This window comes from Lethenteron reissneri, chromosome 37, assembly GCF_015708825.2.
Source record: "Lethenteron reissneri isolate LAM-NWPU_2019-01 chromosome 37, ASM1570882v1, whole genome shotgun sequence".
Lineage (NCBI taxonomy): Eukaryota > Metazoa > Chordata > Hyperoartia > Petromyzontiformes > Petromyzontidae > Lethenteron > Lethenteron reissneri.
This window is the reverse complement of record NC_083815.1, coordinates 8,261,946-8,278,155: the sequence shown is the minus strand read 5'-3', so window position 1 is coordinate 8,278,155 and position 16,210 is coordinate 8,261,946. Positions and strand designations below refer to the sequence as shown.

The 16,210-nt window shown below is 52.9% G+C and overlaps 2 protein-coding genes across 2 annotated transcripts; both read left to right on the top strand.

Moving 5' to 3' along the window:
• Positions 1-420: 420 nt before the first annotated feature.
• LOC133351314 (basic proline-rich protein-like) lies at positions 421-2,771 on the top strand (the record flags this gene model as incomplete). Its single annotated transcript, XM_061566413.1, has 5 exons — positions 421-655; positions 755-843; positions 928-1,161; positions 1,708-2,063; positions 2,219-2,771. Coding segments are annotated over 5 exons (1,467 nt in total), but the record flags the coding sequence as incomplete, so codon positions are not given.
• Positions 2,772-2,786: 15 nt separating this feature from the next.
• Positions 2,787-4,603, top strand: LOC133351375 (basic proline-rich protein-like; the record flags this gene model as incomplete). The annotated part of the gene is made up of 2 exons (XM_061566520.1): positions 2,787-3,894; positions 4,017-4,603. Coding segments are annotated over 2 exons (1,695 nt in total), but the record flags the coding sequence as incomplete, so codon positions are not given.
• Between the last annotated feature and the right edge of the window lie 11,607 nt (positions 4,604-16,210).

Sequence of the window (16,210 nt, the reverse complement as noted above, 5' to 3'; positions counted from 1 at the left end):
GTTGAATGAAGTATGGCCAAGATTACTGCAAGCAGTGAACGTCATCCCCTGAGCCACTTTGCGTTATTTTAATTAAAATCCTCAATGCTCGCACAATCTGGAAATGAAAAAAGTGCCTACTTTCTGCCAGATTGGGTGACCTCACAGAACCCCCGATTTAATTTCGAGTGTTATCTTTAAAGTGTATTAATTAGCAATCATGCACATGCCTGTACGGCTTCTCCCCAATGACATAACACGCTCTGCCATCCTAATTAGGCGGGTCATATTTTGTTAAATACATATATGTGTATATGTACACGGGCAGCCCGCAAGTCCGTTGGAGGTGACCGTTCATCCTTCCATCTGTCCCTTCCAACTATCTAACCAGCCCCACCAGCCCCGCCAGCCCCACCAGCCCCGCCAGCCCCGCCAGCCCCGCCAGCCCCGCCAGCCCCGCCAGCCCCGCCAGCCCCGCCAGCCCCGCCAGCCCCGCCAGCCCCGCCAGCCCCGCCAGCCCCGCCAGCCCCGCCAGCCCCGCCAGCCCCGCCAGCCCCGCCAGCCCCGCCAGCCCCGCCAGCCCCGCCAGCCCCGCCAGCCCCGCCAGCCCCGCCAGCCCCGCCAGCCCCGCCAGCCCCGCCAGCCCCGCCAGCCCGCCAGCCCGCCAGCCCCGCCAGCCCCGCCAGCCCCGCCAGCCCCGCCAGCCCCGCCAGCCCCGCCAGCCCCGCCAGCCCCGCCAGCCCCGCCAGCCCCGCCAGCCCCGCCAGCCCGCCAGCCCCGCCAGCCCCGCCAGCCCCGCCAGCCCCGCCAGCCCCGCCAGCCCCGCCAGCCCCGCCAGCCCCGCCAGCCCCGCCAGCCCCGCCAGCCCCGCCAGCCCGCGCCCGCCAGCCCGCCAGCCCGCCAGCCCGCCAGCCCCGCCAGCCCCGCCAGCCCCGCCAGCGCCGCCAGCCCCGCCAGCGCCCGCCAGCCCGCCAGCCCCCGCCAGCCCCGCCAGCCCCGCCAGCCCCGCCAGCCCCGCCAGCCCCGCCAGCCCAACCAGCGCCGCCAGCCCCACCAGCCCCGCCAGCCCCACCAGCCCCGCCAGCCCCGCCAGCCCCACCAGCCCCGCCAGCCCCGCCAGCCCCGCCAGCCCCACCAGCCCCGCCAGCCCCGCCAGCCCCGCCAGCCCTGCCAGCCCCGCCAGCCCCGCCAGCCCCACCAGCCCAACCAGCGCTGCCAGCCCCACCAGCCCCGCCAGCCCCACCAGCCCCGCCAGCCCCGCCAGCCCCACCAGCCCCGCCAGCCCCGCCAGCCCCGCCAGCCCCACCAGCCCCGCCAGCCCCACCAGCCCCACCAGCCCCGCCAGCCCCGCCAGCCCCACCAGCCCTGCCAGCCCCACCAGCCCCACCAGCCCCACCAGCCATACCACCCCACCAGCCCCGCCAGCCCCACCAGCCCCACCAGCCCTGCCAGCCCCGCCAGCCCCGCCAGCCCCGCCAGCCCCACCAGCCCTGCCAGCCCCACCAGCCCCACCAGCCCTGCCAGCCCCACCAGCCCCACCAGCCCAGCCATACCACCCCACCAGCCCCGCCAGCCCTGCCAGCCCCGCCAGCCCTGCCAGCCCCAACAGCCCTGCCAGCCCTGCCAGCCCCGCCAGCCCTGCCAGCCCCGCCAGCCCCGCCAGCCCTGCCAGCCCCGCCAGCCCTGCCAGCCCTGCCAGCCCCGCCAGCCCTGCCAGCCCTGCCAGCCCCACCAGCCCCACCAGCCCCACCAGCCCTGCCAGCCCCGCCAGCCCTGCCAGCCCCACCAGCCCCGCCAGCCCCCCCAGCCCCACCAGCCCAACCAGCGCTGCCAGCCCCGCCAGCCCCGCCAGCCCCACCAGGCCCACCAGCCCCGCCAGCCCCGCCAGCCCCGCCAGCCCTGCCAGCCCCACCAGCCCAGCCAGCCCCACCAGCCCAACCAGCGCTGCCAGCCCCACCAGCCCCGCCAGCCCCACCAGCCCCGCCAGCCCCGCCAGCCCCACCAGCCCCACCAGCCCCACAAGCCCCACCAGCCCCACCAGCCCCGCCAGCCCCACCAGCCCCACCAGCCCCACCAGCCCCCCCATACCACCCCACCAGCCCCGCCAGCCCCACCAGCCCCACCAGCCCTGCCAGCCCCGCCAGCCCTGCCAGCCCCGCCAGCCCCACCAGCCCTGCCAGCCCCACCAGCCCCACCAGCCTTGCCAGCCCCACCAGCCCCACCAGCCCAGCCATACCACCCCACCAGCCCCGCCAGCCCCACCAGCCCCACCAGCCCTGCCAGCCCCGCCAGCCCTGCCAGCCCCGCCAGCCCACCCAGCCCCACCAGCCCCACCAGCCCCACCAGCTCTGCCAGCCCCACCAGCCCCACCAGCCCCGCCAGCCCTGCCAGCCCCACCAGCCCCACCAGCCTCACCAGCCCCACCAGCCCCACCAGCCCTGCCCGCCCCACCCGCCCCGCCAGCCCCGCCAGCCCCGCCAGCCCCACCAGCCCCACCAGCCCCACCAGCCCTGCCAGCCCCACCAGCCCCACCAGCCCCACCAGCCCCGCCAGCCCCGCCAGCCCCGCCAGCCCTGCCAGCCCTGCCAGCCCCACCAGCCCCACCAGCCCCGCCAGCCCTGCCAGCCCCACCAGCCCCACCAGCCCCACCATCCCCACCAGCCCTGCCAGCCCCGCCAGCCCAACCAGCCCCGCCAGCCCCTCCCGCCCCTCCAGCCCCACCAGCCCCACCAGCCCCACCAGCCCCACCAGCCCCGCCAGCCCTGCCAGCCCCACCAGCCCCACCAGCCCCGCCAGCCCCACCAGCCCCACCAGCCCCGCCAGCCCCGCCAGCCCCGCCAGCCCTGCCAGCCCCGCCAGCCCTGCCAGCCCCACCAACCCCACCAGCCCCGCCAGCCCCACCAGCCCCACCAGCCCCACCAGCCCTACCAGCCCCACCAGCCCCGCCAGCCCCACCAGCCTTACCAGCCCCACCAGCCCTGCCAGCCCCACCAGCCCCGCCAGCCCCACCAGCCCCGCAAGCCCCACCAGCCCTACCAGCCCCACCAGCCCCACCAGCCCCGCCAGCCCTGCCAGCCCCACCAGCCCTATCAGCCCCACCAGCCCCACCAGCCCCGCCAGCCCTGCCAGCCCCACCAGCCCTACCAGCCCCACCAGCCCCACCAGCCCCGCCAGCCCCACCAGCCCCACCAGCCCCACCAGCCCCGCCAGCCCCACCAGCCCCACCAGCCCCGCCAGCCCCACCAGCCCTACCAGCCCCACCAGCCCTGTCAGCCCCACCAGCCCCGCCAGCCCTGCCAGCCCCACCAGCCCCACCAGCCCCACCAGCCCCGCCAGCCCCACCAGCTCCACCAGCCCTGTCAGCCCCACCAGCCCCACCAGCCCCGCCAGCCCCGCCAGCCCCGCCAGCCCCGCCAGCCCCGCCAGCCCCACCAGCCCTGTCAGCCCCACCAGCCCTGCCAGCCCCGCCAGCCCCGCCAGCCCCGCCAGCCCCGCCAGCCCCACCAGCCCAACCAGCCCTGCCAGCCCCACCAGCCCCGCCAGCCCTGCCAGCCCCACCAGCCCCGCCAGCCCTGCCAGCCCCACCAGCCCCACCAGCCCCACCAGCCCCACCAGCCCCGCCAGCCCCGCCAGCCCCACCAGCCCTGCCAGCCCCACCAGCCCCACCAGCCCCACCAGCCCCACCAGCCCTGCCAGCCCCACCAGCCCCACCAGCCCCGCCAGCCCTGCCAGCCCTGCCAGCCCCACCAGCCCCACCAGCCCCACCAGCCCCGCCAGCCCCACCAGCCCTGCCAGCCCCACCAGCCCTGCCAGCCCCGCCAGCCCCACCAGCCCTGCCAGCCCCACCAGCCCCACCAGCCCTGCCAGCCCCACCAGCCCTGCCAGCCCCACCAGCCCTGCAGCCCCACCAGCCCCGCCAGCCCCGCCAGCCCCACCAGCCCTGCCAGCCCTGCCAGCCCCACCAGCCCCACCAGCCCCACCAGCCCTGCCAGCCCTGCCAGCCCCGCCAGCCCTGCCAGCCCTGCCAGCCCCGCCAGCCCTGCCAGCCCCACCATCCCCACCAGCCCCACCAGCCCTGCCAGCCCCACCAGCCCCACCATCCCTGCCAGCCCCACCAGCCCCACCAGCCCTGCCAGCCCCACCAGCCCCACCAGCCCCACCAGCCCTTCCAGCCCCACCAGCCCTGCCAGCCCCACCAGCCCCACCAGCCCCACCAGCCCTGCCAGCCCCAACAGCCCCACCAGCCCCACCAGCCCCACCAGCCCTGCCAGCCCCACCAGCCCTGCCAGCCCCACCAGCCCCACCAGCCCCGCCAGAGCCACCAGCCCCACCAGCCCTGGCAGCCCCACCAGCCCCACCAGCCCTGCCAGCCCCACCAGCCCCACCAGCCCCGCCAGCCCCACCAGCCCCACCAGCCCTGCCAGCCCCACCAGCCCTGCCAGCCCCGCCAGCCCCACCAGCCCCGCCAGCCCCACCAGCCCCTCCAGCCCCACCAGCCCTGCCAGCCCCGCCAGCCCCGCCCGCCCCGCCAGCCCCGCCAGCCCTGCCAGCCCCACCAGCCCTGCCAGCCCCACCAGCCCAACCAGCCCCACCAGCCCCACCAGCCCTACCAGCCCCGCCAGCCCCGCCAGCCCCACCAGCCCCACCAGCCCCGCCAGCCCCGCCAGCCCCACCAGCCCCACCAGCCTCACCAGCCCTGCCAGCCCCACCAGCCCTGCCAGCCCTGCCAGCCCCACCAGCCTCACCAGCCCTGCCAGCCCTGCCAGCCCCACCAGCCCCACCAGCCCTGCCAGCCCCACCAGCCCTGCCAGCCCTGCCAGCCCTGCCAGCCCCGCCAGCCCCACCAGCCCTGCCAGCCCCGCCAGCCCCACCAGCCCAGCCAGCCCCACCAGCCCCACCAGCCCTGCCAGCCAGCCCTGCCAGCCAGGCAAGCCAGTGAGCCAACACAGCCCAGCCTAGCAGGGTCTGAAGTCGCCTGTGGTTATGCTGGGTCCTCATTTGCAGTAAGTTGGTGGTCCCAGCCCAGTCACCAAGGGCTGCACAAAACATGATTTGAACATTTTGATTTAAAGCTTTCGTGACTGCAGGGATTCATATTCTTGGTTCTTTCGGTAAAGTCACGTAGAAGGGAAATTTTCTTGCAGTGGATTTCACACCTGATGATGATTGCTTGTGCAGCAGTCGAAACGTCGTGAGAATTTTATTGTTTTATATTTTTACTATTTTATTATTTCCCTTCTACGTGACTTTACCGAAAAAAACAAGAATATGATTTGAACATATTTGATTAGTATTTTTTTATTTGGCTAAATTCACGCTCTGATAATGACAAAAATTACTAGTTTGTCATGCAATTTGGATTTTTGGTTTGTCACGTAGCAGGGCGGGTGGGCGCGTTCTCCTCCACCCGAGTGTGGATAAGAAGTCACCGGAAGAGACGTACGAAGCAGTCCTGTGATATTATCCTTCCAGAGCACGTGCTCTCACGCAGGTGAAGCACTGCATCCACTCGCCAGGCGATGGAGAGGGGGGTGCGTGTCTGTGATGCAGTAACTGTGGAGACCGAGGGGGCGGTGGATCGCACAAATGTTGTGAGACGCATAAGAGGTTTTTTTGGGGTAAGATCGCGTAAATATATAAATGTGTCGTTAAACCCGCCACCACCCAACACAGCCAACTAGTAAGGTTTGCCACGTAAACAGAACGTGCCAATTCGTCACTAGTACAGCACACCGGTTGTGTTGGAGAGCCAAGCCACAACATTTACAATCTGAGTACGACGTTTCGCCAGTGATTACAACTAGCTTCATCAGGCGACAGCCAGATTTGTGCAGAAGTCCAGCTGTTAGAGGCGTAGGTGTGATGACAACACTTTGTGCTCTCTTCTCGTACGATGGGGGGGGGGGGGGGGGTGGGGGGGAACTCCCTCCCGGGGGCTTGCCGGGAGATGGCGAGACAGCGAATATGGACACCGCCTGTTCCATCTGCATTGGGGCACAGTGTGTGTCTCCCCCTCACCCCCTTGTACGCGTGTGTTTTCTCTGGGTGCTTTGGTTTTCTCCCACACGTAAACACTCATTGATTGAATTTCGATTTAAAGCTTTCGTGACTGCAGGGATTCATCTTCTTGGTTCTTTCGGTAAAGTCACGTAGAAGGGAAGTAATAAAATAATTAAAATAAAACATAATAAAATAAAATAATATAATGAATACTGTGTGGTTTATTACTTCCTTATTACTTCCCTTCTACGTGACTTTACCGAAAGAACCAAGAAGATGAAGCTCATTGATTGGCCGAAGACACCTTAATATATAAAGGACCGCAAAGCTCGGGTGAAGGGAATTTGCATCGGCTCCCCGCCGGTCTGCCTTCCCTCCTCAAGCCTCTGCGTTCTTATTTCGCTTCGAGGGGGAGTGAATAACTGTGTGGTTTGTTACAAGTTGCAATTATGCTATTGTTCTTATTTGAATGGATTTTTGTTTATCTCATATGACATGGCTGCAATTGCATCTTTGGCTATAAAATTGCGTAATAGGACAATTAAAATAAAATGTAATAATTTCACCGTCATGGCCTATGCAGTTATGTATTGCATACAGCACATTAAATGTTAAATATTTTTAACATGGGCTGCAATGTATCCTGTATGTGTTAGTAACACGCTGCATGAGTTTCGTGCGGGATTATAAATCTGACGCATTATTATAATACAAAAAAAGTTCCAAACCAATGTTTAAATTAACTGGCAGAATAACTGCCCAACGAAAGCACTTGGCACCCTGCGTAATTCCGAACAAACAAGAGAGCTGTATTTAGCATTGTAGCTTCATTAGTAACAGGGGTATTGGATCGAAACCAAAACCACACGGAAGAAGCCCATGAGTCGGCGATTTAACCCAACAAAGAAATCCACCCACCCACCCACCACTCTTCAACTGTGCGTTACCGCCGCCCCATCTACGCGGCGCGTGCTTCCGAAAGCCAGGAGACCGAGCGGTTTGTCAGGAGGCTTTTGCCAAATGCCCAGCGCCAGGTGCGGATGACAAAGAGTTAATGCGAACGCGCGCGCGCACCGAGCAACTCCTCAATTACATCTATTGGTAACACCTGGCGTGGGGAATTTGGAAGAAAAAAAAACGTCCCATGATAGATCACGTCTGCCTGCACAAATTGAAGTCACGATCTGCTACCGATAATAATTTACCATCGAGTAGGCTCGCAAAAATAAATACAACTTCCTGCCGTCGTTCAGAAGAGCAGGGCCGTAATGCGTCTCTGTCTTAATAATTTTCTCAAATTTGATAATTATCAGAGAGAAGGGCGGATGGGTGAGCGCTGAGCTGCTACCGGTGTTAGATCTGGCGTTGGAAACCCGGGGCATCCAGTCGTGATTAGACCGGCCTCTCAAGTGTAGTGCGGTGGATGGTGTCATCCTGGTTCAAGTTCATTTATTAGGTATAGCCCTGTGAGCCATTCGGCTCTTGAATCGGGTGCAACCGCAACAAACAAAAAAAAACACATGAACAAAAAAAACATCTTAAAGTGAATATGTGACTGAGTGCAAACAGAAAATCCAAGAAAAGACAACAAAATATTGCAGAAAAAAACACCGTACACCAACGCTGTGTGCAAAAAATCCCAGTGGGTTGCAAGTCAAACAACCAACAACAACCACAAGACAGCTTAGATTAAAGCCATCAGTCTAACTCTGTACTACAACAAACAAACATGGCTAAACCAATACACTTTTCGAAATCACCAAAATAAAGCCATGAAACCAATGAAACAGTGGTAACCAACGATTACAAAAGACAAATACAAACATTTCCCAAACTTGATTTTGCACTTAATTTGGCTACATTCCTGTTCTGAGAATTATGAAAATATCGGTGTGACCGTCATGCGACAACCAATAATCCGATGGCAGAGTGCGAGGGTAAAGTCAGCCCCTCTCTCCAAATGTGCGATCGATAAATTGGCCACTTGGAGAATTTTTAGCGGAGACGTCCCAAGCCATGCGTGTTCGATAGCACAACTGTAATGACACGTGAAATGAATATGCAATAATACAATTAATAAAGATACAATTATAAATATCTCGAATCACTCCACAGGAATGTGGACTTCCAGAAATGTCTCAGGCTCTACATAGAAACGAGAAACACACTTGCTACGTAAATGCAATGCCGTTACTCGGTTAAACACCAGATGTGATGTGCTGAGCAGATTGCACGTCTAACTAATAACTCGCCAGTGTTGGCGACCGGTGGGTAAACATATTAGTGGGGTATAAAGCCTACTGGGGTGGAGGGTTCAAAGGGTGTGGGGTTGGAGGGGTGGGGAACGGAGGGAGGGGGAGTGTAGGATTAAGTAAGAACTATATTCATATTTTTGGTTCTTTCGGTAAAGTCACGTAGAAGGGAAATAATACAATAATAAAAATAAAACAATATTAGAAGGGAAATAATAAAAATAAAACAATATTATTATTTCCCTTCTACGTGACTTTACAGAAAGAACCAAGAATATGAATCACTGCAGTCACGAAAGCTGTAAATCGAAAGAGAACTTTATTCTTTGGGTCTTTCGGTAAAGTCACGTATATAGGTTGAAAGAAAATAACTAAAAATAACCAAAAACTACGACGTTTCGATCACAACACAAGCGGTCGTCATCAGGAGGATGTTGTGATCGAAACGTCGTAGTTTTTTTTGTTATTTTATTTCAACCTATCTACGTGACTTTACCGAAAGACCCCAAGAATATGAATTCCTGCAGTCACGAAAGCTTTAAGTCAAGATTTAGGTAAGAACTGTTAAGGGTTTTTTTCACAAGTGCGGCCTTGCCCCACTGCCATGTCATGACGAGCCTCCACTTGCTACTGGCATGCAACAACAACAACAGCCATACTCTTTGGTTCTTTCGGTAAAGTCACGTTGATAGAAAGAACCAAAAAGTATGGATTAACGCTGTCACAAAAGCTTCAAATCAACAACAGCCATGCATACGCAATGAATATTCAGTTCGGAGTAAAGTTGAGATACGTTCTAGATTTGAAGCTTTCGTGACTGCAAGGATTCATATTCTTAGGTTTTTTCGGTAAAGTCACGTAGGTAAAAAATTTAAATTAATAAAAGTAAAATATAAATAAAAAATCACGACGTTTCGGAGGCAACACAAGCTTCCGTCTTCAGGTGGAACCGTCACAGCCCGACAGCTGTATCAAGTAAATGTGAGATTACAATAGATACCACTCCGTATGTATAATGGTTGAGGGGGGGGGGCAGGAACGGCTCACTTTTCATTATTATGGTAAGGTGTGGCTTGAGACTATGAATAGACTACATAACAAATGACTGAGCCTTTATTATGGAGAGGTGCAGTTTGTGACTACGTCTAGCCTACATAACAAAATGCTGCAAATGAGACCGAACCTCTGCCATGTAGATGGTAAAAGCACAAAAGCAGGTCAGGAAAAAACAGCCTCCTGCTATGTTGTTTGGTGGGTAAAACTTATAGCAGGAAACCAGTGTGTGAAAAAAGAAGCTGAACCTGGTAAAACAAAACTGGCTGTCTATCAGTAACCTGTAATAGTTGTCTGTCAAATAAGATGGTCCAAATAAGTGTAGTTAAATCTTTTTTGCATGGTTAATCACATCTTTCCAATGATTACTCAGTTTGTAACCATCATCACGGTTGAAATTATGTCTGTGTTTGAGATACGTTGCAGTTTGTATAAGGCCTTCTTTCCAGTTTACTGGCAGTCAAAAGCGCCTATCACGAAACACTGCAGTTGATGAAGGACATTGACATTTGGTGGCAGGAATGGTCATGCCTGGATGCTTCAAGTAAATTGGGGAATATGTTTTCAGTCTGAATTAATCGGATGGCAGAAGCGATGCGTAGTTTGGCCACGCCATTACTCAGACGGGTGACCAAATGCTGTGGAGGTGCACAATATCTGTTCTGATCTTAAGTTGCATTCACTTCCCATATAACCCCCCCCCCCCCCATCCATCCATATTCCTCCAATTGTTGCGATAGGTACAATGCCATGAGATGAAAAATCCGTTGAGAAATCTCAACAAAAAAGCAGTGCCAGAGAATGGGATATTTTATTCTCACGACGTCTCCAGACAAAACAATCATTCTGAAGAGGCCTTTATCTTTTACACGGTAGGTGTTGGCACTTTCCCATACACTTTTGACATGGGATTGGCTCATGACTTGACTGTTGTGTTGCTCGAATGTGTTGCCTACACACTGCCTGCAATGTTATGATTTATTTGCTATAACTTCCCTTTTTTTACCAAAGTCCCCCTCGGGTAATTCTTGTTAAACAGCTTAAGGCTGAATGTTTCTTAGCCGTGTCAACAAATCAAAATCAATCAATTCAATGACGGTCAATTTTATATTTTTTAATTCTCAGAACTGGAATTTTGCCAAATTCAGTGTAAAATATAAATTTACGAGGGGCTTTGTGTGTGTGTGTAGCTATTGGTAACCATCAACTCATGACACTAGAGAAGCCCTAGATTTGAAGCTTTCGTGACTGCAATGATTCATATTCTTAGGTTCTTTCGGTAAAGTCACGTAGGTAAAAAAACATTAAAAAGTAAAATAAAATAAAAATCACGACGTTTCGGAGGCAACACAAGCTTCCGTCTTCAGGTGGTACCGTCACAGCCACGACAGCTGTATCAAGTAAATGAGAGATTGCAACCATTATATAAACGGAGTGGTAGCTTCTGCAATCTCTCATTTACTTGATACAGCTGTCGTGGCTGTGACGGTACCACCTGAAGACGGAAGCTTGTGTTGCCTCCGAAACGTCGTGATTTTTATTTAATTTTACTTTTTAATGTTTTTTTACCTACGTGACTTTACCGAAAGAACCTAAGAATAGAGAAGCCCTTTTAGTCACAGGTGGATGCCAGAATTGGAACCCACGAAATACCGATGGCAGTTCAGAACTTTGACCTCTAAGCCTCCTGGCCATTTCAGGCATATTGTTTGAATGAGAGAATAAATAATATATTGGGCTCGGCATGACAATTTTCTTGCCCAGCATGAATTGGCATAGTGTAGATTACATTATTACATTCTTATTTTCCCTCATGTTACATGCACAATCTATAGTACTATGGATCTAGATAGTCAATAGTTGAATGCGTGCATATATGAATTGGAAAGAATATGTTCTGAAAGCTCTCCGATGCATTTTTACTGTGACTACTATTGCATTTTACCGAGTAAAGCCCACTGACCTATTTGCTATTTTTCAGAGGTGACCTGGGCCACACATGATATTTCAACGAAGTGATGTACTGTATATCATATGGGAGGATTTATAGTAGCCGCCAAATAATTTAAACGCAACGATTCCAAATGTGGAGCCAGAGAAAAGTCCACGCGACCAAATATACAGCAGGCATCGTCAGGGTCGAGATCGAAGCCATGACCTCCTGCATACCAGGCGAGGGAAATTACATTTCCTCGCCACCGCAATGGTTGACTTCGAGCCTTACAGCCAACTGGGAAGGCCTATGCTGCATTAATAAATTGTTACACACGCGATTAAAATGCACGCATCATAATGATAATCATACATTTAAGTCGGCGAATCGCTACATCCCAGTGATAAGCCAGGGTGCCGTATTACCTAGGGCGCCACAGTGACAAGATATTAACCACCTCACCTGTTATACAGGAGGTCGTTGGTTCAATCGTGACCCTGATGCCTATATATTTGAGTTTGCGTGTTCTCCCCGTGGTCGGGTGGATTTTCTCCAGGTCCACCGTTTTTTCCCTCCATATTTAGCATCATTGTGAACTGAGAGTTTTTGACTGTTATAAATTTCCACGTGATAAGCTACTTCATGGCCCTATTATTTGTGGCCACGTCGCTTCTGAAAAAGAGCAATAAAGCTCAGTGGGCCTTAGCTAGTAAAATAAAAAAAAAATAGTTTATAGTTGAAACTCTCAAGGCAAAGTTGCATGATAACTGCAACCATGGGTCCCGACAAAAATTCCGTGACAGCCCAATGCCTTCCGTAGTCTGGTCAAATTCCCAGTGAATGTTTAAATTATGCCACGCATAAATGTTAATGCAACTCTGCAGTTCTCTGAAAAGAATATACAGCTAATTTGATAACTATAATATAAATGACATATATAAGGGGAGAGAGATGGTGGTTAGCGCACTGCGATAAAACTCTGTGGTGATATATGAATCGGCCCTGGACCCCCTCTCTTCACCAATCCACATTGACCAGCGTGATGAAGTATGGACTTTCATGACTAACATGGCATAAGGAGTCCTTTATCCAGTCGTGGATTGATGAACTCTTATTATACATATACAGGAGGAACTAAAGCAGGTATTCATCATATACTGTACAAATAAATATATATAATGCCACATATTTATCAATAACATTGCATATTATAATAACACTGTGTAACAATTATTTTATGATCCTGGATAGTAAGTGTTATTTCCTAATTGCTCACGTCTCAAAAGTACATAAAATGGCTATTATTCCGCAAAAACATTGCTTTTGTGACCAAAACATTGATATATATAAATTTACCTACTTTCCAGAACATTCCAGATAGATTCAGTGCTGAGTAAACTTGGAGTAAGTTCTAGAACATTCTAGAATTTTCCAGTAATATACATAGTAGTATAAATACAGGGGCCTTAAGCCAACCAGTTCAGTTTAGTTCCAGCTGCCTAAGTGGATACATATCTGCATTTTTCTGAGATGAGATCAAGAGGCTGCAAGCATCCGGCAGACGCATTTTGCTATGTCTGCGGCCAATTTATCAAGACAAGAGCGAAAAAGTACTCTGTGGAAGCATCTGCTAAGATGTGTGAGGCCTACAAGGCATATTTCGCCATGTCTGTCGGGGATCAATACAAACCCTGGGCACCTCATTTCACCTGCGAGCAATGCAAAAAAAACTCTGGAAAGTAAGATGGGCAATTGTTGCTCAGAATTTCATGTTATAAAATATGTTAACACTTTTTTTAATTGTAAAAGTTTTCATTTAAAAATGTTTCACAATTTTCAATGTAATTGAAAAATATGTATCATATATGAAAAATGTTGCGAGAATCTCTTACACATGAGTCATGGGTGAATAGATGTATTTTTGTAGGATGGTACAGAGGGGAAAAGAACGCCGTGAAGTTCGCTATTCCAAGAATTTGGCAGGAACCCATTGACCACTCAAGCAACTGCTACTTCTGCATGGTGGACCCTTCCAAACGCCGGACTGGCAAGAATGCACCTGCTATCACATATCCGGACCTTCCTTCATCCATCACCCCGGTGCCACACTGCCATGAGCTCCCCGTACCCACTTCTCCGGAGAGAGAGCAGCCGTCTTTAGAAGAGAGCAGCAAGTCAGAGAGCGAGGAAGATTTTGTAGATCCAGATGACAATTTCAGAGGTGGAGCTGAGGAGAGAAACCCATACTACCCCAACCAAAAATATCTCAACGACTTGATCAGGGATCTTGGTCTCACCAAGTCCATTGCTGAGCTTTTGACGTCTAGGCTCAAGCAGTGGAACTTGTTGGATGAAAGTGTGCAAGTCGCAGATCAGAGGAAGCTTCTTCACCCGTCAAGATGGGCTCTGCTTCTGCCACAATGTGACCAGTCTGTTCGAGTCAATCGGAATCGCCTGTAACCAGAATGTGTGGCGCCTCTTCATTGACATGTCATCCAGGAGCCTCAAAGCTGTGCTGCTCCATAATAGTAACAAGCACCCGTCTCTTCCCCTGGCTCACTCGGTGCACCTCAAAGAGGATTACAACAGCATCAAGACCTTGTTGGATGCCTTGAAGTATGATGAGTATGGCTGGGAAGTTGGAGACTTCAAAATGGTGGCATTCAATGGCAAAGGTCAAAGCCGGTGTCTTCGTCGGACCACAAATAAAGAAGATCCTGGAGTGCAATTAATTCTCCAAGAAGCTCACTAGTGAGGAGAAAGTGGCTTGGAACAGCTTTGTCGCAGTGGTTCGTGGCTTCCTGGGCAATCACAAGGTCGATAACTATGTGGAGCTGGTTGAGACTCTGGTGAAGAACTACGGCACAATGGGCTGTAGGATGTCCCTCAAAGTCCATATCCTTGATGCTCATCTTGATACATTCAAGGAGAACATGGAAGCGTACTCGGAGGAGCAAGGCGAGCGCTTCCATTTGGATATACTCGACTTTGAACGCCACTGCCAAGGACAGTATAACGAGAACATGATGGGAGACTACATTTAGGGGCTGATTCGTCAAAGTGATTTACAGTATAATCATAAATCTCGAAAACTACTCACTTCTATATATTTTGTAGTTATGTTTGTATTACTTTAGTAAAATACCTGTTAATTTTTATTCATATGTTGGTTTTTTCTGACTTTATGTGAACAAAAAGACACAAATTCGCCTCTTTTTCTCATTGAAAATATGTACATTTCAAAATATCACTGTGCTGGTCACAAAAGTAAAATGTGTCGGGAATACTAGCCATTTTCTATACTTTTTAGGCATACGCAATTACGAAATGACAGTTACTACCCAGGAACAAAAATTGTGTTACATAGTGTAATTGATCATTTAGCTAAGCGCACCTGAAAAACATGACAGTTTAAAGCATCAAGTGTCCACTTTTATGTCTAGTTTGTATCGGAGAGTGGTAATTTTTGTGTCAGTAAAGTAGCAGTGTTTTCCCCAATTGTACTGCAACCACACTATTATGATGACGTCATGAGACAATTCTTGCAGAGAAGTTCAAAGTAATTTCGCTCATCTGCACTTCTCCACAGGATCTGCCATGAAGATGTATATTGCTTTGCACTTCAAAACAAACATTATATATATAAAAAAATAATTCAGAGCTGGAAATTTTGCAACGTTAAGTGAAACCCAAATTTAATCTAACTTTTTTTCATGTGCAGCCATTGGCGACTGGGCTTAGACCAACAACTTGCTATACTTGAGAACCAGATTTAACAACAGGATTCCAACCTAGGAAATCAGCAGTGCTGGCTCAGTGCTTTGCTAACACCTGAGTTACTCGGCCTCCTCTATTTATTAAATCCTTTATATTAAGTTCGCTTGCTTGCTTAGGACCGTGCGAATCTTTCGGTCGTTTTTTAACCCACTTCCCGTGATCCAATCGAGCTGACATTTTCCACACAGACTCGTTGTGCGTGACAATTAATGTACGTGAACAATTTTTTTCCAAAATGTTACATTTTTTAGGACAAAAATATGATATTTCATTACCAATTGCTTAATGGTGCAATGCAATCATCTGACCCATAGGTGGCAGCCATCTCAAGCCAGAGGACGAGAGGACTCTAGCCGCCACGCATATAAAGGTTTTATAGTGAAAAACTTTGTTTTTACGGGTTATACTTATTATTCTTGAGGTGGCTGAGTGACTGGGTGGATGCCACGTTCACCGGGCAGTGGTAGCGCGCGCTCGTAAGGTGCCGTCCATAAATGACGTCACACACCTAGGGGGTGGGGGGGGGGTCAGACATTTGTGACGATGTGTGACGAGGGGGGGGGGGGTGATAAATGTGACGTCACATCAAAATGCGCAACTTTAAATAAATATAGAATTGTTATAACAACACTAATTGTTATAACAAAACTCCTACAACATCAGAGTGCAGCGCCACATTAAATACGCACTACAATGACAATGGTTTAAAGCGATTTGAAGCATGTTTTATTTTTAAAAATGGAAATATGGTTTTGTAACGTCATATTTGAGGGGGGGGGGTCTGACTTTTTGTGACGCCGTGTGACGAGGGGGGGTGGGGGGTCAAAAAACGTTCAAAATCGTGTGACGTCATTTATGAACGGCCCCTAATCCAACACTGTGTTGCCGTACAGTGGCTGAGTGACTCTGGGTGGATGCTACGATCACAGGGCAGTTGGTGGTGCGCTCCCGTAATCCAGCACTGTGTTGCCGAGGGTTCGTGGATCACGCGAATTCGTGTGGCCATTGCTGTACAATATCCTTGCTTGCTATAGCAGAATGCAGTAGACAGTAAAGTGTGGACTCGTATCATCCGTGCCTTCTGTGTGGAATAGAGTGTTTCCCCCTCGCATGCGTGGTGCTCGGGTTTCCTCCCACGTGTTCTAAACCCTCACTAATTGACTGAAAACATATTATTGTATAGAGGACTGCAGATCAGTTGTTGACACCGGCTCAC